This window comes from Chionomys nivalis, chromosome 2, assembly GCF_950005125.1.
Source record: "Chionomys nivalis chromosome 2, mChiNiv1.1, whole genome shotgun sequence".
In the NCBI taxonomy this organism is placed as follows: Eukaryota; Metazoa; Chordata; class Mammalia; order Rodentia; family Cricetidae; genus Chionomys; species Chionomys nivalis.
The window spans coordinates 37663899-37688875 of NC_080087.1; the positions used below are offsets into that span (position 1 = coordinate 37663899).

A 24977-nucleotide genomic window follows, 5' to 3' on the forward strand; every position below is an offset into this window, starting at 1 on the left:
TTGTTGTATCTACTTAATGGCTGTGTGGTATCATTTTTTTAAGTAGGTGCTCAATAAATAATCTGATCAATAAATGACAAGGTAAAAAATCTCATATTTCCAGTTTTATTGCTATTCTATAGGTTGATGAAGTGAAGAGCTTTTGTTTTCTTGTTGCAGACTCTGGTCTTTTTGGTGTTCCATTAACCATGTTATTAGAACAAGATCAAAGGAAAGTGCCAGGAACTCGAATACCCTTGATCTTTCAAAATGTAAGTAGGCCAGACCTGGCCAGTGCAGCAAGAACATACTTAGGCTAATGGTGGCATTTTATACTCGGACTGTTCTAATACAGTTTTCCAATTGATATGCTGTTTTATTTTATACTTTGATTTTCTATTCAGGAAGCAAATTTGTTTCAAGGGCTTGTAATTTTTATCTCATGGTGATACTTTCTGTGATATTACTGTAACTGTGATTACCTGACATCATTTTCCTGTCTTATATTAGCTGCTTTTGTGTAATTGAGATTTCAGTTCTATAATACATAGGAGTGGGAACTGTGTATAAATTCCCAGGGAATTGAATCCTCATGAATATTTCATGCATGCATGTATTTCTCAAGCTTTCCTATTTACAGTGAGGATGTCCAACTTAATTTACCAGTGCCCACGTCCAAAGCAGGCAAAGAAACCATAAAGTAGAATTAGAAAATGATTGCTAAACTATCAAGTTGCTTGTGCAGTCAACACTCAATTATTCATAAGGGGATTATCTGGAGCAATAAAAAATATTCAGCTCAACCTCTGAGCCATCATTGTGCAGAGGAACAGATTACACTTGATAAAACCTACGATGACACAGTAAAGAAGGCAGGCCCTACAGTCATGGACTGCCCAATAGATTCCTTGCCAACAGCCTCAGCATGTCAATATCAATAATTTCTCAGGATAGTAGAGACTGTTTTCAGCTGACTGACTCAGCCGGTCCTAAGGCTCGTAGTTACTGTTCTGTTCCAAATTAGTTACTACCATTGTTAGCTGCTTGCTGTTGGTGTTTCATTCCTCCTTCCTGTTATTGCATCCAAACATATCTAATGTGTCTCTTGATGAGTATTCTGGAGAGTTCTCCTGCCACATTCTGATGAAGTGTGTCTATATTAATAGTTGATAGCAGTTATTCTGATTAAGATAAAGAAGCTAGCATATAGAGACTACACATTCTACTTTATTTTTCTTATGTTGAAAGGATGGTCTACTTTATTTTTCTTATGTTGAAAGGATGGAGTTACTATACAAAGATGAATTGTAAAACAGTTTCTTTGAAGTATCTTCTTTAGGTCAAGCTCCACGAGAATCAATGGGCTCTATATCTGTATCTCTGTCTCTATCTACATATCTCTATCTATACCTATATCTCTATGGAAAGGTTTCTTCTAATGATTTTGTTCATGCAGTTAATGGGATCCAGACGTCTGATGTGTGGACCAAGACAGCAGGAGAACAACTTAGGCAAGAGTTGATGTTGCAGTCTTGAGGAAGAATAGTTTCTTTGCAAACCTTAAGCTTTGTTTTTGCATCTTCACTTGATGGGATGGGGCTCACGATATTGCATGGCTTAAACTCTGCAATTCAACACTTGGCCCCTTCTAAAAGATACCATCATGCAGCATCTAGATCATTGTTTGACTGAACCACTGGGCACTCAACACTAACCAGATTGGCACACAAGTTCTTTATCACATGGGGGAAGTGTGAGTTTAGTTTCCTATAAGATATTTCCACAGTAGACCGAATACTGACAGCTTATGGTCTCTTAAGAAAAAAAAAACTTTCTTCAATTTTCCCCAAAATTTGATTCGATTTATTTAATTAGTTTTTTACGATTTTGTTCTCTTGAACACACCCAAGACTCCTGTTTTGTTCCTATTAAAAAGAGAAGGCCTTTAAGGAGTTGACGGGTAGGCAGCCATCACCAGTTTGCATCCGCTTTGTGCTGTAAGAAAGAAGCTGCAGAGATGTGTTGTGAGAAGCATCATTTGATCACCAGCGCATAGCCCATTGTCTGTCCTTCCGTTTTGTAAAAGGGGGGAAAGAAGGAAGCAGTTGGTTTGCAGGAACATTGGCTCCCAGACTACAGAGGATTCATCTTCAATGTGAAGGGAGAATGTCTGGCAGGTGGCACTAGCTAAAGGTTATCTCATACAGTCAATTTCATTTTTTACTTTTCTTGATCACCACCCCCCAAAGCATGTTGTTCAAACCTTGTTCTTAGAAAGGGTTGGATAAAGAAAAGTGTTCATTTTACTTCAAAGTGCATTTTCTGATCAAATTTTCAATCCAATGTCTTTTTGTCAAGATGGTCAGTAAAATCAGTGTTGTGCCAAAGGGTTTGATTTCATTTCCATATTGGTTTTCACCACACACACACACACACACACACACACACACACACACTCTACATACACATACAGACAATACATGATTTACATTTAATTGAGTATAGTTATTTTTGTCTTTTTGAGGTCTTGAAAATTTAAGAAAAGCTAGAATGTTTCCTGTTTTTTGTGTGTGTATTGATCAGTAAGCTTTATTGGAATATAGCCATATTCATTTGCTGATACATTGTCTGCTTTTTACACATAGTTGCAAAAACACAGTATTAACAATATTTTCTATCTGGGTGTTATAGGAACTTAAAATACCTTTGCTTTTAAAAAGCATTGTCCCCAAAGTATTTGGAATGTTCTGAGCCATCATAAAATGGTTACTATCCAAACAGATACTGAAAACCACTAGCTTTTTAATTAGCAAGTAGTGAGCCACATGTAGTACGTGGCTATCATCTGGTATCACAAGAAATTATAGTCGGAGATGTAGCTCAGCTGCCTTGGGTGTGAATTCCATCACTGCCCCGTGCCCCAAACCATAGTTGGATTTTGCAAGCATTCTCTGGAATTATCACAGCTCTTTAATCCTCTAAAGCAAATTTTACTCTCTCTCCCCATGAGTATTTTAATTGGGACTTTGACATTACAGGGACTACATACATTACTCAAAACATGGTGTTGTCAGAAACCTGAAGACCTGATAAAGGCAGTTTCCTCATTCAGACCTAATAACCACACCTGCACTCTTGTGGGTTACTACTTCCTTCAGGAGGACAAAGACGACCCTACTTCCAAGTCATCCAGGGCAGGCTTCTCCTGAAATTGGCAGCTGGGTACTGCACGTGCTCGGAACGCCACAGGACACAGCAGCCTTGGCAGAGGCCGCAGAAGAAAGCATGTTCCCTATTATTATAAAAGCCAGTACTCAGCTAATTAATAATGTAGCTAAAACATGTGATTTTCCAAGTGAGAAATAGGAGATAGTACATGATATTGTTCCATGCAGCACACACACCACTCTTGAGGCTGGGATCTAACATTAGAGAACACTAGAAATAGATTCAAATGTAGAATTCAGAAATGAATCCCATTCGGCTGTTTAGCAGCCCCGATTTTCTTCTGTACTTAATGACAGTGAGAAGTGTAGACTGCTCAAATCTGACTGACTGCAGCTGCCCGCATTCAATTGGATGATTTAGCAGGACATGCAAATATTTTATGGGGGGAAATAAAATGCAAATTGGTTGTACATGGAATATTTTAAAATTTGGCATGAAATACTTTATTGAATAATGTCCTTCTAATCTCAAACAATTCCTAATTCTTTTTGCGCTGAGTTTCTCTACAGCGGTTCTTGAACGATGTGGTCTCAGAAAATTTTGAATTTGAAAGATTGATGTACTTCTTTGAGTGGTCAGGGGTGGATGTTAGAGTCAATAATGTATTATTAGAACTTGAGCCGGGCGGTGGTGGCGCACGCCTTTAATCCCAGCACTTGGGAGGCAGAGGCAGGCGGATCTCTGTGAGTTCGAGACCAGCCTGGTCTACAGAGCTAGTTCCAGGACAGGCTCCAAAACCACAGAGAAACCCTGTCTCGAAAGAACCAAAAAAAAAAAAAAAAAAAAAAGAACTTGATGATATTATTGGCATTTTCTCGGAATCCCTCTGTATCTGTGAATTTCCTAGTCAAAATCTATTCATAGGATAGGACAGATAAGTTCATTAAGGCAAAGAAATCGCCATCACTTCCAGGGTCCACATGCTATGGCACATTGGATTTTGGAACACGAAGACAGAAGTCCACCCCACCCCCATTCCCGAGGATGCAAGGCTTTCTCATAACAGACACTTTTATATGCAAGGGGAAAGCAATAAGGTCTGTGTGGTTTGTGGAGCCCAATTAATCATTAACAGAGAATTCCCTGAAGAAAACAACATTCTTTTGCACCCTGAAGGATTTTATGCTCCAAGGTGTGCAGAGAACATTAAAGAAAGATTGGAGATATGGGAAGGCCGCATCTGGCTAAATGGGGTGAACTATAGGAAAGAAGCTCCTATGTAGTAAGTGCTCTGTATTTGTCAGGAGGAGGTGGAAAGTGATTTCCCTAAACATTGCAGAGGATGCTCTGCCCTCTCTCTGTAAGCTCCATGTGCTACCCAAGTAATGTGTGACCCAGGTTTTTCAACGGGAAGCTCCCTGTCAAGAAGCAGACCACTTTTACTGTCTGCATAGCCTTTTAACAATTTGCTTCTGGAATATTCCCTACCTGTCTGATTTTTGTGATTTGTTTTTTAATATTTATTTACTCATTAAAAAAAATGGATGTATTTGTGGGGGTATGTGCATGTGAAAATGGGTGTCTGCAAAGACCAGAGGCATCAGATCCCCTTCAAGTAACCATGATCTTAATTTGAGATCTGAATTTGAGTCCTCTGCAAAAGCAGTTCATGCTCTTACCCACCTAGTCATGTCTCCAACCCTATGGCTTCTACATTTTCATTTTAGTTTATTTTAGTGGAGTCATTAAAGTAGATATGTACCCATTCATTGAGTATTGGTATATAGAATCCTCATTTGAAAGCATTCTTTTTCAAGATTACCGCCAGTAGCTTAAAATGAATATTAGCAACCATTTTTTTTCATATAAAAGTATTGTTTCTTCAGACCCCGGCCAGCTGGCCTTGGTGAGTTCCCGATAGAACATCCCCATTGCCTCAGTGTGTGGGTGCACCCCTCGCAGTCCTGAGTTCCTTGCTCGTGCTCACTCTCCTTCTGCCCCTCCTTTGGATCGTGAGACTTCAGTCCAGTGCTCCATGGGGGAGGGAATGGGAGGTGGTGGCGGGGAAGAGGCAGAAATCTTTAATAATTAAATAAATTAATAAAAAAAAAGTATTGTTTCTTGAAACAAACTAGGCACAGTATATAAGTGTGCAAATACTGGAATTGCATGATATTTATTTGATTGCACAATGCATGTTGCTGGAAAAGCAGAATGGTGTTCTGAGTTGCGTTTACACAGTGAACATCTTTTCCCTGATCCTGTGGAGAGTCACAGCTGTTGTGTGAAATACACATTTCTTTTACAAAGGAGAATAAGACCAACTTTTTCAAAATTTTATCTCAGGTTTTCGTATGCATAGTTTTGAAGATGTTGCCTCAATAGCACTCTAAGCCTCATCTCAAATCCAGTTTGCATGCCCTCAGAATCAACTTTCACTTACTGATACGGGGGAGGGGGACAGATGTTAAACTGTACCTGTTACAAACACTGAGATCAGAATGTTTATTGGCTTACCCACAGCTGATTTCTCGAATTGAAGAAGGCGGTCTGGAAACTGAGGGCCTCCTACGCATACCGGGAGCTGCCATGAGAATCAAGGTAAGCGAAGAAACCTTCAGTTCTGTTAATGTACAATTTTATTGTTTAATTATGCTTGCACATTTTAAAGGCCAACTTAGCCTCCCCACCCCTTATTCTTGCTCGCAAAGCAGATAAAATAGAACAATAAAGCCTCTCAACATCCAGTTTATAGTTTCTCCACAAACCCCTTCTGCTTTTTTCTGTAAGTTTGTATTTTTCCAAATCCCCACATCACCAATTACAATCCTATGATAATGAGAACATCATGACTCAGAGAGGTACTAGGGAGCTGGGTGAGAGATTTAATCAGGATGAGTAATAGCAATTGAGTTTTGATTTTAGAAAGAGCAGGAACATAGCACTCCAGGTGGGGAGCAGATTAAGGCCCTTGACAAGAGCCAGGGAGCTGGCAGTGTTGACAGAAGGAACAGCTAGTATAATTTTGAAGGCCAGTTAAGTGGATTCAACTGTGCTAACTGGTCCACCCAGCCTGTCGTCATAGACTGGATCATGCTGCAGCTAGCCCCTTGTAAATGATTTAAAGATGATGGGCAAAAATTTGGTGTCCCCGCCCCACTGAACTTCCTGCACTCCTGGTTCTTGCCCCCCTCCTTTAGTCTCTTCTTGTCTCGCTCCCTCTTCATTTCTGCTCTCCCCATCTTTCCTCCTTCCCTGCTCTTTTCTTTTTCTTCCCTTGCTCCCCTTTTACTCCATTCCTAAGTTTTGAGGTAGCACCCATGTTTTTCACCTATTAGAAAAACAGGGGGGAAAAAAGAAAGAAAAGAGGGTTGTGTTGGGAGAAGCAGAAGAACAGAGGATCTAGTTCAGTAGGGGACCAGTTTCCTAGCCTGCAGGGGGCCTAGGGTTCCACTCCCAGCACCATAGCGAAGGAAACCAAACAAAGAAAACGTAAGCAAAACCAAAGCCATCTTTTGAGAAAGTGGTTCCAGTAACAGAAGCTTAGAAGAATTTCTGATATAACAGGGCTTATGCTACATTAAAATTGAATCCAGGAAAATATTAGTTAGGAACTAATTTGATGTAGTAGTAGGAGGAGGAGGGTTGGCACATCTAGAGTGTTTGAAATGGATGACCTCAGCATCCTGATTCTACATGGATTCCAAACATTAACCTGAGCTAGTAGCAGGATGATGGTGCAGAGACGGTAGGTAGGTATCATATATTTTTTGTATCCTCTCTATAGGATTTGGCTTTTGCAATTCTCAGAGGTAACAAATGAGAGGTAACCTTTTGCTTGCCCAGGGATCTATTTATTTGTTTTGTTATGTAACATGCCTTGAAATAGCTCAAACATCTTGTTAAATTTTAAGTGGTCTGTTTTAATAATAATGACAAATTATACAGTCTAGATGATGTGCCTAATGGAAAGTTTTTAATCGATCTTTTGATTAAACCTTTGCTAATTAAAGTGGGTGAAAATACTGAAACCTTTTTTCTTCACTTTGGGTAAAATTCCTCCACATAAGGCCAGTCAGGGCTGGGGATGGCATTTTTCTGAGTGACAGACAAATGTTGACTTTTATTACTCTGACCCTTAACAGATTAGATTTCTTGTAAGGTAGAAAAAATAATCATACTCTCAACAGGGGAAAAAATAAACACGTGTGTACTGCTAATTTCTTTTTTCCTCTGTGCCATTCAGAATCTTTGCCAAGAACTAGAAACGAAGTTTTATGAAGGGACTTTCAACTGGGAGAGTGTCAAGCAGCATGACGCAGCCAGCCTGCTGAAGCTCTTTCTCAGAGAGCTGCCCCAGCCGCTGCTGAGTGTGGAGTACCTCAAAGCCTTCCAGGCTGTTCAGAGTAAGTTGTTTCCATGTGGAAGTAGCCTGGAAATAGGTGCCATTCACACTTACCGTCTCAGTGACCACTGGCATCATAGGCCACATCACCAGATGTCTTTGGTTAGACATGTTTCATGGTTGTCAAGGGTTGCTCAAATGCCTTTTGCCTTCCATATATATACATACCAGAATGTTCTCTTCAGGTGCAGATTAGGTACATGGCCTTTAAGAACACAATACATCTAAAGTTAAAACCTGGAAACCTCAAGTTTCTCTCTTAACTATGTGAGTCACATAGATCTCTCATGTGGCTTCTTGCCAGGTATTGAAAGCAGCACACACTGGAGAAGCTGTGGGTTAACAGTTATTATAAAAGCACAAGGAGATATAAGTATCTATGGCCATTTCCAAAAATCTTAAATCCTGTATTTGGTTAGGGGGCTGGAGAATGTTTGACTGCCTCCTTGGTAGTGGGCCATGGGATTCTGGTGTGTGGCCATTCTGTGGTCCTGGAAAACTCCAAATTAAGACAAGTAATCAGTCTTGATTCCTTTCCAGGGAACACAGAGATCTTACAAGGTTTATATCTTGCTATGATTGTTCCGTTTACTCCCAGGGGCCATCAGGCAAGGAAACAGTACTGTAATGATAGTCAAGTTATCATATCTTTGTCTTCCAAACTGGAAACTTTGTGAGCGAATGAGTGCATTATTAATGATGATAGAGAGGTAGAGTTCCCATTCACAGTGTTGCATGCTGTTCTTTAGGTGTGCAATTTTGGGGTGAATGCCTAAGTTACCTTGTGTCATAGCATTTGTTTTCAAAAATTCATGAAGACAATAAAAATCACTATTTAAACTATCTCCTTTAAACAAAAAAATCTTTTAGTAAAAATAATTCATAGTGATGAAGTTGCATTATTTTGAATACATTTTCTGGGTATGGGTCAAATTTGTTGCTAGCTGACAAAGTAGTGCTGATAATTCTCTAAATCTCTGGAAATAGGTTCCAGTGATAATAATATATCTACGTCTTAAAAGCTTCCCTTGATGATTGGTTCCTTATTCATGCCACACACATTTATTGGACACCTGCTAGGGCTCTCCTTTTGTATTGTGTTCCTTGAAGAAGTCCCCTACCCTTGGTAGCATTTCCTGGACAGTCCAGTTTTCTCCATGTTTCCATGGGAGGAGAATTAGCATATGGAAGATAGAATTGTTTCCAAATCACTGTGGTATGTCTGCAAACATAAGGCTGCGCATCGTGTGATCCCAGTTGGAAGCTAGCATCCTAGGACGAAGGGTGCTTGGAGCAGCTGCTTCCTGGATCTCCAGCAAACACTCTCGGGGAGGCTGGCTGCTGAGGCACCGCGTCTTATGTTTAGCTGTAACATTGACACCCAATAACTTCTCTTTTTCTTTAGAAATGGAAAAAGAAAAAAAAAGTGTTCCCTAAAGTTTTTAGATTTCTTTCATCTCTCTACAGATCTTCCAACCAAAAAGGAACAATTGCAGGCTTTGAACCTCCTTGTCATCCTTCTGCCTGATGCAAACAGAGACACACTGAAGGTCAGTTGGTTAATTTACACTAAATATCCCTTAGAAAGATGCAGAGTAATTTTTTTTTTCATTATTTGTGGAAAAACAGTACAATGCTTGTTTTGGGAACAGCAATATGCATCTAAAATGTGAAAGGGTGCTTTTAAGGGCAGATTGAGAAGCAATCTTTCACTAAGTAATTTGCTAGGATGCTAATTTTATTAATGTTACTGAGGGTTTTATAGAAGGTTTATTTACTTTATATGTGTATCTGCATGCCTGCCTCTATGTGTGTGCACTTATGTATGTACAGGTGTCTATGATAGCCAGAAGATCCCTTGGATCTGGAGATATGTATGCTTTTAGAGTCCCACCATGTGGAGACTGGGAATAGAATGTTGGTCCCTGCAGCAATAAGCAAATGTTCTTAACCATTAAGCTGCTTCTCTAACTTCCGGGTAGTTTTGTTTTGTAGATTTTCTTTCTTTCTGAGAGAGAGAAAATGCATGTGTGAGAGTGTTCAAATGTGTGGACATACATGTTTATATAGTTGTGTGTGCACATAAGTGCATGTGTGCTTGCGCGCGCGAGCATGTGTGTGTGTGTGTGTGTGTGTGTGTGTGTTTGTGGTCAAAGATGATCATTTGGTGTCTTCCTTGATTCTGCCTCTTATATTAAGGCAGAGTCTCTCTTTAAAAATATACTTCTTTTTTTTAAAATTTATTTATTTATTTCTTAAAGATTTTTTGCCTCTTCCCTGCCACCGCCTCCCATTTCCCTCCCCCTCCCCCTATCAAGTCCCCCTCCCTCGGCAGCCCAAAGAGCAATCAGGGTTCCCTGCCCTGTGGGAAGTCCAAGGACCTCCCACCTCCATTCCGGTCTAGTAAGGTGAGCATCCAAACTGCCTAGGCTCCCACAAAGCCAGTACGTGCAGTAGGATCAAAAACCCATTGCTGTTGTTCTTGAGTTCTCAGTAGTCCTCATTGTCTGCTATGTTTCTTTGATTTTGTGTATGTGTGGGCCTGTGTGCACCTTTGTGCTTCCGACTGCCTGCAGTGCTTACAGAGGCCACTAGAGAGCACCCGATCTCTTGGACCTAGAATGGCAGGTGGTTTTGAGCCATGTTACATTTGTGTTGCTAACAGGCTCTCTGCAGGTGTGGCAAGAGTTCTTAACCCTTCTAGGCCCGAGACAGGGTGTCTCAACTGAACCTAGAACTTTCTTATGTAGCTAGTTTAGTTAGCTCCCAGGATCCCCAGGTTCTGCCTCCCTCCCATGCATGGGATTACAGGGGCTACAATACCCATCTAATATGTAAGTGGGTTCTGAGAATCTCAACTCTGGTTCACAAACTTGTGTAGCAGTGGCTTACCCTCTGAGCATCTCCTTGGTGCAGTTGGTGATGCACTCCTATAATTTCAGCACTCAGTACACTGAGGCAAGTGGATCTTTGAGCTCAAGGCCAGCCTGGTCTACTGAGCAAGTTCCAGGACAGGTTCCAAGGTTCCAAAGCTACAGAGAAGCTCTGTCTCAAACCCCGCCCTCTCAAAAAAAAAAAAAAGTATCTTGGCAAGCTACCCTAGCTGGGCTTGAATTTAAGACATATTTCTGCCCCTGCCACCATGCACCACCACTGCTAGTTCTAAGCCTTGCTTTTGCAATTTTCACAATGATATTCCTTTTGGAAGAGCAGGTGATTAAAGTTTATTAATTAATAGATGTTGTGAGGAGGAGCAGGCTGCGTTCTGCTGCCTGGCTAGCTTAACCCCCAAAATAACCACACAGAAATTGTATTAATTAAATTACTGCCTGGCCCATTATCTCTAGCCTCTTATTGGCTAACTATCACATCTTGATTTAATCCATTTCCATTAACGTGTATTGCCACTTGACTGTGGCTTACTGGCGTGAGTCTAACCAGCGTCCTTCTCGGGCAGAAGAATCATGGCATCTGCCCTTCTTCCCAGAATTCTGTTCTGTCTATTTTGCCCACTAAGGGCTGCCCTATCAAAAGGTCAAGTCAGTTTCTTTATTCAACCAATGAAAGCAATGTAACTACAGAAGGACCTCTTACACCAAATAGAAAACATGGACTTTTTCTGTGTTTCATTCTTCCTGGTTTTCTATGTTTTCCAAATGTTATTTAGTGAGTCTGTTCAATAAAGCAAGCAACAGGCATTTGAAATGCAAGTGCCAGCATTTATCGGTTGTGGTACATTATGTCCTGAAGACATGACAGGTGTTTATATTTAGAAGTGGTAGAGTTTGAAATAGGTCACAATGGCCAGCTCAAATATTCATTAACATTAAGTTGATTCTCTAAGGGCTGGAAGTCCTGATTTGTATAATTATATTGAAGTAATTTGGTAAAGCACTCACTCGTCTGATTTAATGATCTCAGTACTAGTATCATTAGAGGTTCTTAGGATGGGTGTGTATTGTTTTCACATTGGTTAATTTTCCTGAGCTGCAAATAGCCAAGTATTGCTAGGCACTGTGGGTTGAATGAAAAGTCCATCATGGGCTCCTTTATTTGAAGACCTGGTCCCCAGTTGCTGGAACAGTTTGGGAAAGATTAGGTGGTGTGGCCTTATCCAAGGAGGTGTGTCAATAAGGGCAGATTTTGAGGGTTCTCCGCCTTCTGCTTCTGTGGATCAAGACATAAGCTCTTAGCTACTACCTCAGTGCCATGCCTGCTGCCTGCTCTCTACTTTTCGCTCTCCACTGCCATGCTCCCTGCCATGATGATCATGGACTCACGCTGTAAACTATAAGCCTCCCCAATAAACTCTTCTATAGATTGCCTTGGTCATGGTTTCTTGTCATGGGCATAGGAAAGTAACTAAGATGGTAGGGTACTCCTTTAATCCCAGAATACAGGAGGCCAAGAAGTGAGGATGGCAAGTTTGAGGCCAGCCTTAGCACATATGCATAGTAAAGGTCCTCACCTTGAAAATAAACAAAAATTTAGTATGTGCTGAGATGGGATTAATTATAAACTTTGGGAAAAAAACAACAGTAAAAAATTCAATATATGTTTCAGAAGCATTATTAATCTGGTTCTGTTGCTGCCTCCCTCCCTTCCTCTCTCTCTCTCTCTGTCTCTCTGTCTCTCTGTCTCTCTGTCTCTCTCTGTCTCTCTCTGTCTCTGTCTCTCTCTCTCTCTCTCTCTCTCTCATATGTGTGTGTGTTTGTCTGTCTGTCTCTGTAGTACTTTCAAGTTCCAGAAAAAAGTGCCAGATCCCCATGGAACTGGAGTTACAGGCAGCTGTGAACTGTCTGATATGAGTACTGGGAACTGAACTCCAGTTTGCAAGAATAGTGACTGTGTTCTTAACCATTGAGCTACCTGCCCTGCCCCCTCCCCCTTTTAAAAGGGTTTCTTTTTATTTATGTGTAGGAGGGTGCAATATGAGCTTCTGCAGAGGCCAGAAGAGTGCTTGAGTTACAGGTGATTGTGAACCACCACATGTGGGTGCTGGGAATCCAACTTTGGCCCTCAGCAAGAACAAAGGGCTGAGGCCTCTCTCTGGCTACCTCTTTTGCAATTAATTTTATTTAATTTTAAAACTGTTTTGTATATTGTCACAGCCCTTGAAGAATAGAAGAGTTATATTCTCATTTTCCATAGGGACAGATTTTTACAGAGGTATTGAAAACAGATATCCAATGAACAATTATAGCTAATAAGTAACTGCTATCATGGCCTCAAAAAGCATAGGTTTTCAAGGACTCAGTTTTCTCACCCCAGATTCTTTGTATGACTCACAACTGCTTAAAATGGCCCATCCATTCTTCAGTGTCAAGGGCTGAGCCAGCATCTTCCTAGCTTATCTCTCTTTCCTCCCCTCCATTTCTTTCCCCTCCCCTCCCCCCTTTTCTCCCTGGCATTCCTCGAGTAATATTTCGAACAATCTTATTGCATGTGCACACCACAATTAAAATAATTATCTAATCTTTGTAATTTATGCTCATAAAGAAAGAGATACACTGGTCCCCAAGAAACCATTCTGGTCTCTGTGGAACAAAATTAAATATTTTTCCCTAAACTTCAATTAATCTTTTGTCCTCATTTGTGAACATGTTGCTTCAATACAACACGATGCTAAGATTACAATTTAGCTCTCCAAGCACTGTACCAGATATTAGATACATAAATTTTGCTGTTAGATATTAAGCCTTTAGTTTGCTTCAGATGTCTGAGGTCTATATTGCAAATAAACCTGATATAAGATCAACCTGTTAGCACTAGAAACTGATTTTTTTGTATTTGTTTCTGCCCTGAAATCTTGTAGAAAGGCTAGTTCCTTCCATTTGGATCTAGCCTATTTTGACTTTTTGAGGTAGGGATTTTAGGATGATCATGAAAAGGTGATTCCTTGCACAGTTAAGAGTTCAGAAACAGAAGCCAGAGCGACCTGGGATCATGTTCCTTCCACTGCTTTAGCTGGTTGTGTGCCCTCCAGTAATGTTCTCTAAGATGTCACTTCCTCCTCAGCAAACTGGGGTGGTTATAATGTCAGCCTCTCATGCCGATTAACATGATGGTCTGTAAAGTGTGCCTAATACACTGCTTCGTTCATGGAGAACATCAAACACACACGTGGTGAGTGGTATTCTTGAGAAAATCACCCGAAAGGACAAAAAGGCCTTGTCTGAGAAGAGCGACCCTGCCACTGGTGGCTTTGGAGACCGACAGCTCAGAGTGTGGTAGGGTGAAAGTGGCGATGTTTGTGCTGAGTAAGACCTAACCTAGTCTGCGAAGTTCCAGTTCATTCATTCCCTCATTTAAAAAATCCTCTCATTTCTATGGTATTTCTTGGTAGCTCCTTATTTTCTATAGCAAAGCTCATTTTTTTTAGATTTTGTACCAGCAGGCTAGTGAGTAGAAAATTAAGGTAGAGTGTACATTATCAAAGATTTTCTTCTTTTTCTTTCTTCCTTTTCATTCTGTATCCTTCCCTTTCCTTTCTTTTCTTCCCTCCCTCTCTCTTTCCCTCCCTCCCTCCTTCTTCCTTTCTTGAGATGAAAGGACAAGGACTTTCTGAAACAAGTGAATGTTTACATGTTATTTTAATCTGCTTTTCGGTGCTCTGCAGTTCCTGTAGGATCTAGAGGCCTGGCCTGCTGCAAATCTCTCTGCCATGTCAGATGAAGTCTTTGCCTTGCTGCCCAGCGCCATGGGCTTGGGAGAAGCAAAGCTCCATTTTGGGCTTCATCTGTCTGTCAGCGGAGCTTTGCTGACAAGGCATGTTGGATATAAATAGGAAGTTACGCATGACTCCCTTGTATGTGCATGCACTGTGTGTGTGTGTGTGTGTGTATTTGTGTGTGGGGGGGGGTCAGAGATCAACCTTGGGTGTCATTCCAAGGAGCCAACTGTCTTGTTTCTTGAGAGAAGGTCTCTCACTGACACGTAGGGATGCCTGGATTAGGCTAGGCAGGTTGGTGACTAAGTCCATTTCTGCCTCTCCAACATACACCATCTAACACAACGTTTTACATGTGTTCTAGGTCTCAAACTTGGGTCTTCAAGCTTACACAGCTTTATCACTTTATCATCTGAGCTATCCTCAGCCTTGGATCTTCTTTTTAACATTTTCCCCTTTTATTTGTGTGTTTATGTGCATAGGTGCACATGTGTCAAGGAAGCTCAGAGAATTTATTTTAGGAGTTGTTATCTCCTTCCACTGTGTAGGTTCTGTTAATTGACCTCATGCTGACAGGCCTGAAAGCATGTCTTCTTACCTGCTGAAATGTATTGCAGCAAAAGTACTTTTTTCCTTACTATTTTTCTTTTAAATAACACTTTTAACTGATTCTTCAATAACTAGCAATTTCATTATTTGTTTTTTGATAATTTCATACAGTGTATTTTCTTTATTTTCAGCTTCTCTCCCAGCTCCTCCCAGCTCCACCCTCAGCTCCCTACTCACACAACTATATGTTCCTTTCTTCCTATTTTCTTTTAAGATCATTGAATCTTGTTTGTGGAGCCCCCCAGTACTCCTGGAGTGGGACCAGTTCCTAGTTCTCCCCCCAGAAAGAATTGAAGGCTAGTATCTTCCTTGTTAGGCATGGGACAGTGTGTTCATTCTCCCTCCACTCTGGGGCTTTGACTGGCTTATGATTGTGTAGGTCTTACTCGTTCTGTGGCAACCACTGTGAATTTACCTATATAACTGCCCTGCTGGGTCTGGTACACACTGTCTCTTTATAGTCATCTTTAACCTCTTGCTCTTGCAATCCTTCTGTCTCCTCTTCCCTGATGATGCTTAAGCTTTGAGGGGAGACATGTGATACACGTGTATAATTGAGGGCTGAGTATTCTGTAGTACCTTATTCTCTGTACCTTGGCCAGTTGTAGGTCTAGGTTTCAATTGCCATCTCAAGAATAAGCCTTCCTGATGAGGATTAAAAGGGCCACTAATCTATAGGTATAGCAGTAAGTCACTAGGAGTTGTTTTAACACTATTTCCAATTAGCATACTAACAGTAGTAAGTTCTTCCCTAGAGTCTATAATCTGTGTAGGCATAGGTTCTTTTCCATATTTGATGACAAGTATAGTTTACTGTAGGTTTAAATCTAATTAGAAAGTGGTTGGTTATTCCCATAACATTTGTGGCATGACTGCACCGATGGGCACGTCTTGTCAGGCTAGTCATTAGCATGGTTCACAGAGTTTACAAATGCCTTAGATCAATGTTTACCTTCGTCTCCTGGTAGCATCCATTAGCACCTTCCAGCACCATAGAAACGAGCAAGTAGGGGTGAAGCTCCAAGGTCACTACCATCTTGACTTCTCCAAGTTCTGTGATTCAAGTATGTCAGCAACAGGGTCTTACTGTGGAATTCTGAAGGACAGTCAGAAACAGAAATAGCTATTGGCCAACAACTCCAAAACAGGCAGCCTATCTCTGGCACTGGGTTTTTCATTTGCTAGCCTGTGATGTTAAACAGAGGTATTGTCCCCTTCAAGGCAACTCCATTTAAACTCTTTCACGTTATGAATCTGTTTTAGGAAGATTTCCATAATAGGTGGTCTCCATTTGACTTTTTTCCAAAATGCATTTAGGGTTAAATAACATCATTTTTAAAATAATTTAAAAATCCTATCTACTACAGTGCCTTCATCTCTTATCTCCATGTATGACAGACATCTCAGTCATTTTTGTTTTAGGCCTTGCTTGAATTTCTCCAAAGAATCATTGACAATAAAGAGAAGAATAAAATGACGGTTGTAAATGTAGCAATGGTCATGGCCCCGAACCTCTTCATGTGCCATACGCTGGGTTTGAAGTCCAGTGAACAGCGAGAATTTGAAATGGCAGCTGGGACAGCAAATGTCATGCACTTATTGATTAAGTACCAGAAACTTCTATGGACAGTAAGTATATGTTTTTAGCTTAAATTTTCAGGTCAGTGTGCAAAGTCTTGAGTTTCAAAATGACCTTTTCATACTTATTTCTCAGAGTACATTTTTTTTTTTAAACTCATGCCTGCTTTTCTTCTGGCAGATTCTCTTCTCTCTCTCCAGTTTGTATCCTCTTTTATCCTTTTATTGTATGCATTCCGTAATCCTCCTTTTTCCTCTCCTGTAAGACCTCTTCCCTTTCTCCCATCATTCTTTTTCTAATATGCATGGACATGCACACACACATTTATTATACCCCAACTTTTAGATCTAGGGTCTTCATATAAGAAAAACATATTTTTCTCAAAACCAAAATAATGGTCATGTAATTTCCTAGCATAATTGTCCAAAGTAATCATGAAAATAACTTTATAAAGTTGATATTTAAAAGCAATGGGCTTCCCCCCCCCCCCATGGCTTAAAAACACACTGCGTGCTGTGTGCCAGCCTTGTAAGATTCCCATTGCCGTGTGTGAGTGGAGAGGTATTGCAGGCGTTTTATTCACAGAGGTAAGCAGGGCCTTGTGAATTTCTTTTTTAAAATCATAAAAATTAGGTCAAGAAAACATGCCTTGCAAAAGGCTCTTTGTGGGTAGTTCCATCAGCACATTTCCCCTTTGCTCCGTCTTCAGGCTGTCACGTTTTAAAGAGCTCATGCTGTCTCTGCTCCCATCATCCCCTAATTTTCCACAGAAACTGTTATTTAAAGGGACATGCACATTCTGCACTCTGATTGCTGAGGTCTCGAATGCAGTTTCCTGCTTTGCTCTTATGTTGATCTTAAGTTTTGACAGGTAATCAACATGGGTGTTGATGAGAGATTTAGTTGATTAGTCTCATTTTTCAATGAAATTCATTTATTTGTAGAGAAAGAGTCCTTTTTACAAGCATTTAGAAAAATGAACTAAAGAAATTCTAAGCCAAATTATATTAACCATTTTAAAGCTTAATGTGAGCCTCTCCTAATTCCAATATTTTTTAAAAATACAAAATGATGCTTCCTAGACTATCAAGGCTTTTTATATTCAACCCAAAGGCAAATGATGCAGCTTATTTCAAATATATTTAAAGTAATGCTCAGTTATCGTGTCTGCCTCTTGTAAGAGCAGCATTATTTTATAGTTACATTTTAACTGCCTAAAAGATTTTGTTCTTAATATAATTTCTAAGGATAAATTTCTCTTATCTTTAGAAGTGTAGTATATCTTTAAAAGTGCCCCTAACCAATTTTTGGCTTTTGTTCACGGGTAAGCTTTTTTCTTATCCGACAGTAGAGGCCATCTGGATTATCAGAAGGGACCTGTAGGTTAGCTTATAGGAGCTGGAGAGAGGTGGTTGCTAAGGGGACAACTACAGAGATAGTGGCCTCCACAAGGGTCTCCTCAGGGAATCTCCTGTGTTGACATCCACGGCAAGGACGTGGCCGGTATGTCCTTGAACTTCACAGAGTCCCCTTTGCACCTTTGCACAGTTGGTGGTAAATTACATCAAGTGGATGCCCTGTCCCTGGTCTAAGTAAGTCATGGTTCATTTTTTCTCGCATAGTTAATGGACGGCACATTCAAGTGGCTTAGTCTTGAAAAACACAACATTTATTCCTCTTGAAACAAAAAACATGGAAAAGAAAACAGTATTTAGTTTAAAATGGTACTGTGCCTTTTATGTTTTACTTTCCTCCTCAAACGGAATTTCTTTTTCCCATAGATTCCAAAGTTTATTGTAAACCAAGTGAGGAAGCAAAATACTGAAAATCAGAAAAAGGAAAGGAGAGCTATGAAGAAATTGCTGAAGAAAATGGCTTATGACCGAGAAAAACATGAAAAGCAAGAGAAAGCTGCAAATGATGTAAGAAAATCTCGACGGCCTTTTGTCACTGTGATTGAAGTAATTTCACTGGATGGCTTTCTCCCATTTATGGGGCCTTGGTAATACTCGTATGTGGAAGATACCAGCTCCTTATTTTCTGATAATCAATACTGAAAGTTGGTCAGGTGCTGGCACTCAGCATGTGGTTTAATAATGGTGAACAGAGAGAATATGTCAAGAGAAGACTGTTACCTGCACACATGCATGCACACACACACACACACACACACACATGCGCACACACACATACATACATTCTCTCTTCACATAGTCTAGATGCCTCTGATTTTATGATATATAGTGAGTGAAATTCCTCTGCACTCCACTAACCTGCTTCATCCTTGAGAATTTACCCAGACTTGATGGGGCTGGGGATATCTTGGTCTTAGACCCCTGTTAAGTATTTAAGGTTTGTAATTTGGTAAGAGATGAAATTCTGGAGAGACAAAAATTAAGATTAAAAAATCCATCATTTTCCAACTGCGGTGAGACTACATGAAGAACCATGTTTACAATAATGAAATATGCATGAGAATATATTTATGAATTGAGTTAACAAAGCTCCGGTGGCAGCTCTCAGGCCGAGGAAAAGGCCTTCTATTGTTCTACTTAAGGGAAAACACCCCTCACCCCAGCTGAAGATGCTCAGTTACATGCTGACATCTTGTGGAATATCTCGAAAATGCAATGGCCAGCCTTTGTTCAATTTTTCTGTCTTTGCTTGCTTAGCCATGATTCCAAAATAATAATATTTTTTTCTCTTAAACTTATCTGTAGCTTTCTTAAAAAAATACTTTCTTACAAATGTAGGAAATATTTTTAAAACGAATTTTAAGGATTTCCAAAAGACACACAGTATAAGAAAGGGAAATTATCGGTGTTGTTTATATTTTTTTAGAGCTTATTTTTTGTCATAGGGCTAGAAAGGATTTGTGACATACCGTTTTTTTTCTTTCACTTCAGAATGCTCTGTTAACTTCAAACACAGTTGTAAAGAAGGGACTGGGCTTGTAGTTCCGGCTGTTCAAATTAAGTGAGCGTCTATGTATTATATTACCTCTTTTCTGAAAACTCACATAGTTAGCAAAATGCTGCTGATCCAAGATACCAAACCTCAATCCTCTGTTAGGTATTCAAAGAGGTCCAAAGCCGCTGTTGGCCTTCGCACCCCCATACAGAAGCAGGTAGCTCAGATTAATTTGGTTGTGTAGGATGGAAGCCTGCCCGAGGTACGGCAGACTAGGAAGCAGGAAGATGACCTTAGAGAGACTTTAGTGGGGACTCCAACTTAGTTGTGTAAACCAGTCAATCTGCCAGAGGTTAGAAGTGCTGCCTGCAGAGGAAGGATCACTACCTCCCCTTGGTGCCCAGTTTAGCTTGTCCTTTGGGTTGACAATTTTTAACTTAATTCCAGAAATTTATTTTGCAGATTGGTATCTTTTTCTTGGAATCATAGGCACAGGAAAAAGTTACAAAGATCAAACAAATGTAGAAAATGAAAGTGACTTGCGTACACGTGCTTTCTTGCGACAGCATCCATCCATTGCTGGAGTAGAAAGACTAAAAGACTGAAAACAAGTTTTGGCCTAGATTTTGGGACAAATAGGCCATAGGGGCAGCCTTCCCCTTAGGCCATAGGGGTTGTTTTGCAAGTGCCTGGCTCTGCAACTGAGGCAGTGTGGACCGCCTCAACCCATGTCCCTGTCTTTTGTCACTTTACTGGCTTGGTTTTTCTTTCAAACAATGTGAATGTGTAGCCCAGCACCTAAATGGTAAGGCTGGACACTGCCTGAACTGTGCTTTTTGCTTAAGTGATTACTCACATTGCCGCTCATATTGTTCTTAGGTGTTTGGTATTTGAAACACATTATTGGACAAAATAGGCTAACATCCCTACTCCACATGGAAGCTAACGTTATTTAAGTAACATAAATAGATTACATAGCATTTTGCTATGTGGTATGAGCAATGATTTAAATATATGTGTCTGTGTGTGTTTATATAGGAAAGAGAGAGAGAGAGAGAGAGAGAGAGAGAGAGAGAGAGAGAGAGAGAGAGAATCACCCAACTGTGGTCCAGGATGACCTGAAACTCACAACTAGCAGAAGATAACTTTGAGTCGGGTGGTGGTGGCGCACGCCTTTAATCCCAGCACTCGGGAGGCAGAGGCAGGCGGATTTCTGTGAGTTCGAGACCAGCCTGGTCTACAAGAGCTAGTTCCAGGACAGGCTCCAGAACCACAGAGAAACCCTGTCTCGAAAAACCAAAAAAAAAAAAAAAAAAAAAAAAAAGAAGATAACTTTGAGCTTCTGCTCAGCTGGGGTGTGGAGGTTGTTCATGTTAAACACACTCTACCAGCAGAGCTAGATTACCAGCACCCCCCTCTTTAGTATTAGTATAAAATGTTGTGAATATAGCAAACAAAAGGTTTCTCTCATTGAATTTACCATCTCACTGGCAGCAATTTTCTTGATGAACGCGTGTACCATAGTTTCTTCTCACCACTGAAATCTCTTCTATCCACGGTACCCGAGAACCATTTACACTAATTATCATTTAGCAAAAGTTAACTGTTTCAGTTTGCTTCAGATGCAAAGTATCTGAAGGAATATGGAACTAAGAACTGGGTCTCACCATGAGACCCCGCTGACCTGACCACTCCCTGTCCAAACCAGGTTGACTTGGAACACATAGACATCTACCTGCCTCTGCCTCCCAAGAGATGGCATTAAAGGCCTATGCTGTCATACCTGGCTTAAAATATCTTTAAAGAAATACAAATAGAAAAAGAATTTAGAGAGGATCCTCTTGCCACATTACTTTAGCTAGCTTGAGTGTTGAATAACAGTATTGTAACAGGTATGGAAGGTCAAGTTGTGTGTCTGTCTCAGGAAGCCCATTCAGGGCAGAGGGCTTAGTCTACCGAGCCATAAGGCAAGGGCACTGGCCTGGTGTGGATGTGCTGCAGTAAAGTCAGTTTGCCAGCACGGTTGATAAGATAAGGTCAGAAGGGCACTAGGAAGAGATCACCTAAAACCTTAGAATTTAAATTTAACCGAAGCAAAATGAGGTCATTGTATGAAATCTGTAGAATGTTTTAGAACAAGTGGTACTTAAAAGTAGGAGAAAATCCTTATAACCAAGGTGAGAGACAGTGGTGACTCAGACCAAAGTATCAGTGGAGTAGTTAATATATTTTAAAGACATTTTAAAAAACTTTTAAAAATAAAATTATATTTTTAAGTTAGAGTCATTTGGACTTCTTACTGGCAAATGATGTAAGTTATAAAAGAATGAAAAAAAGTAAAAGAATGACTAACTTTAAATTTATGATATGAAAGATTGGAGTGATAGGAAAGATCATAATTTCAATTGGGACCTGTTTAGTATGGGATATCTGGTAGTCACTTAAAGGTAAGAGCGGATGTTTAATTCACTTTGGAGGGCAAATCAGGACCTATTGATCAGCCAGAGAGGTACCCAGCATGCCAGGGTCAGTGGGAAAGCTCAAGGCAGAGCCATGCTTCTGTTCTGTGTAGCAGTGGGAATTGGCACAGGCTGAGTCTCCAGGTTACTCATTGGTATTTGTATTTTAGTACAGTCCTTGTGAGGGAAAACTTGAATAGTCAGTGAGGTTTGTTAGAAGCCAGTGGGTGACATTGTGCCTGATGAGGCTACATAAACTGGAATATACTACTTAAAGAACTTCTGTTGACATGTGGCAACCAACTGAAAATTTTGCTCCTTATTGGACTTTAGGGTTTTTTCTTTATTTTTATAATTGTGTGTGTGTGTGTGTGTGTGTGTACGCGTCTCTCTCTCTCTCTCTCTCTCTCTGGTGTGTGTGTGTGTGTGTGTGTGTGTAAGTGCCTATGTAGGCCAGAAGAGGGTCTCTTGGGGGTGTAATTGCAGGTGATTGTAAGCCCTCCTTTGTGGGTGCTGGGAAGTGAACTCCAGTCCTAGCAGAGCAGTAATTGCTCTTAATCACTCTCCAACCCCTTGTTACACGTTCATTCACATTTTCTCTAGCAACATTTGAAAATAGTCTAATCATAAAGAAGAATCTAGATGGATATATCATGGTATATTTATATCATGAAGTATAAAAACGCACATGACATAAAAGTTTTATATCATGAAATACAAACAAATTAAAATAATAGGCCACAAGCCACGGACAGCAGAAAACAAGACTTGAGAGAGGTGAGAATTGGGATTTCTTTTCTGATGCTGGGAACTGAACAGTACCCCTGTGCTAAATTCCCTAACCTCTGAACTTTGTAAATGTTTCCCTAAGGCAATGCACACTGCTAAAGATTTTACAAAAAGTATCTCATTGAAAACCTCCGTTTGCCTAGTTAGAGTATATCGTCTCATTTTTCTCAGGTAACAAAAGGAGAGGACAGCAATTTTCAGCTTCTTTAAAAAGAAAATGGAGTTGGGATTCAAGACCAATTATGACTTCAAAAATCCCTCAGTTCTTATCATTTTCCTTATTATTCTTAGAGATTATAACCTCCAAGAAGAATATATACCAAAACTCCAAGTTCATTGTATTGGTTCTGAGTTTCTGTTGCTGATGGAATAAAATGACTTCTAGATAGCTTTAAAAATAATCCTGGTTGGGAAACAAGGTCCAATTGGAAAAGGAAAGAAATTTAGGAAAAGTGCTAACAAGAGTCACAGAATGTGAACACTAGTTAAGCATTAGGAATATGGAAAAATGAATATAGAATGGTATGGTTTTGTTTGTGATACTTTCCTGTTTAAGGGTGGGCTGGATTTAGAGGGACACTCAAGACTTCAGATGCATCTTCGGAATTAGCCTAGAAGTTGTACTTGAGGTAACAGAATGCTTGTGTAATTCAGGAAAAACTTGACAGTGAAAACATGGAAAGACAAATCCAGGGCCTGCCAGTATTTTCATAGGGAACTGCAGAAGATGGTAAAGGAAGGAGTTGACAGATTAAGAGAAGCATGTACAATATATGCTGTCTTAGAATCTCAGGCAAGAAGGGCCAAGTTAGTGCTGAGTTAGACACACCAAATACTGCAGAGAGAGAAGGCTTGTTCAATAAAGGTATTTGCTGCTGTAAGCCATTGGTACCTCTAGAGCATTGATAGTAACCTGATGGTACAGCCAGATAGCTGGGCCTTGGAGAACAAAATGCCAATTTTAAGATACTATACATGCCCTTAAAGCTAAGTATACGACAGCAGGCATTCATGTTATTAAGATATGCTTGACTAGATAAACGAGTACTTTGATCCAAGTTGTAAGATAGATATTCAATTTACCTCAATAAGACAAATGTTTTAATGACCATAGCATATTAATTATTTGGTGTGAATGTGAATGTGTTTAAATACTATTAAGTTTTGTCCATTAATTATAACAGAAGAAAACAATAGTGAGATTGTAGACCATGAAACATAATCATTTTCTGATAGCATTTAACTTATTGGGGTCCTGCTTTCTCCTTGTACCCATTTTTAATGTATGCACATCTATGTATTGAATTGTATTGGGGATTTTGTGAGGAGGGAAGTAAGGTTTCTACTTAGGCAGTTGGTGTACCACTGGATTATACCCCCAAATATGCATCTTTTCCAACATTGAAGAAGTAGAAACAATAGCCTTTGAGCCCCAACATCAAATCTTTTTACTTTGCTCTTCTTCCAACCTGTTCCACACACTTTTTCTCCTTTCAGTCTCTTTATGCTAATCACAGACATCCCGTGATGTCACCCATAATTACCTCGGATAGCCTCTGTCTAATGAGGATGTAGGGGCAGCTTTGATGATCACTTACTGACAAATTGCCGAAGCTCCTAGGCTTCATTTCCAGTGTAGGCTTTGATTTACATGATCTTTCCTCTGCCTTCCCTGCTCACCTCCTAGAGGGAAGCTGGACTTTTATGAGCCTGTGTGGGCTGTGAGAGTCTGCAATTCCCAGTGCTACTCCACTTCTGGTCCCATTGGCTTAGGAAACCAAAATTCTCATAGTGTCGTCAACTTAAATGTTCACTCTGGTTGACCTAGCTTCAGGCACTAAAGCAAGGCTTGGGTTTTGGGATGGTTATATGATTTTCCTAAAAGCCCTGCAGTATCTTGTAAGGGTTTCAGGTTTAGAGAATCAAGCCAGAGGATGCTGCAGTTAACTGAGTAGCATGAAGGCTCCAGTGGTTCGTGTGGACATGAGCCACAGCTTTTCTTGGCAAGTACTGGGATTTAATTCTGAGGCTTTTACCCATAGCACCATTGCAAGTATTAGTTCGAGCACCTACTTTTTAGGGCAACAGGTCTGGCTTAACTTGGAGATGCATATGGAAAATGAAGTCAAATATCTTCTTTCATGGTATGACTCACTCTGATTTTAAATAGAGCGTAAAAGAAATGAAAGAAAAACATTAGGACTTACTTCACTGTAAATTAAATGCTTATCAACTTCTGTAAGTTATTAGGGCGATTTCTGAATTTATGAGTCAGATTAAAGTTTAAGGCATTGTGATAACAAAGACAACATTTGGAGCACTGTTAAGACAGTAGAAGATATTTTTGTATGTCCACCTCCTGGTATTGGAAGTTCACACTAGGATGATCAGCATGAATTTTAGTTGAGA

At 40.1% G+C, this 24977-nt stretch overlaps 1 protein-coding gene across 4 annotated transcripts in view; it reads left to right on the plus strand.

Moving 5' to 3' along the window:
- Positions 1 to 24977, plus strand: part of Arhgap18 (Rho GTPase activating protein 18) — a 211658-nt gene that overhangs the window by 169100 nt on the left and 17581 nt on the right. For all 4 annotated transcript variants that reach the window (XM_057763139.1, XM_057763140.1, XM_057763142.1 and 1 more), the window contains exons 7-12: positions 160 to 251; positions 5671 to 5748; positions 7394 to 7553; positions 9020 to 9102; positions 16254 to 16460; positions 18192 to 18332. In XM_057763139.1, the coding sequence (XP_057619122.1) occupies positions 160 to 251; positions 5671 to 5748; positions 7394 to 7553; positions 9020 to 9102; positions 16254 to 16460; positions 18192 to 18332 (761 nt within the window). The remainder of the gene's footprint in view (positions 1 to 159; positions 252 to 5670; positions 5749 to 7393; positions 7554 to 9019; positions 9103 to 16253; positions 16461 to 18191; positions 18333 to 24977) is intronic.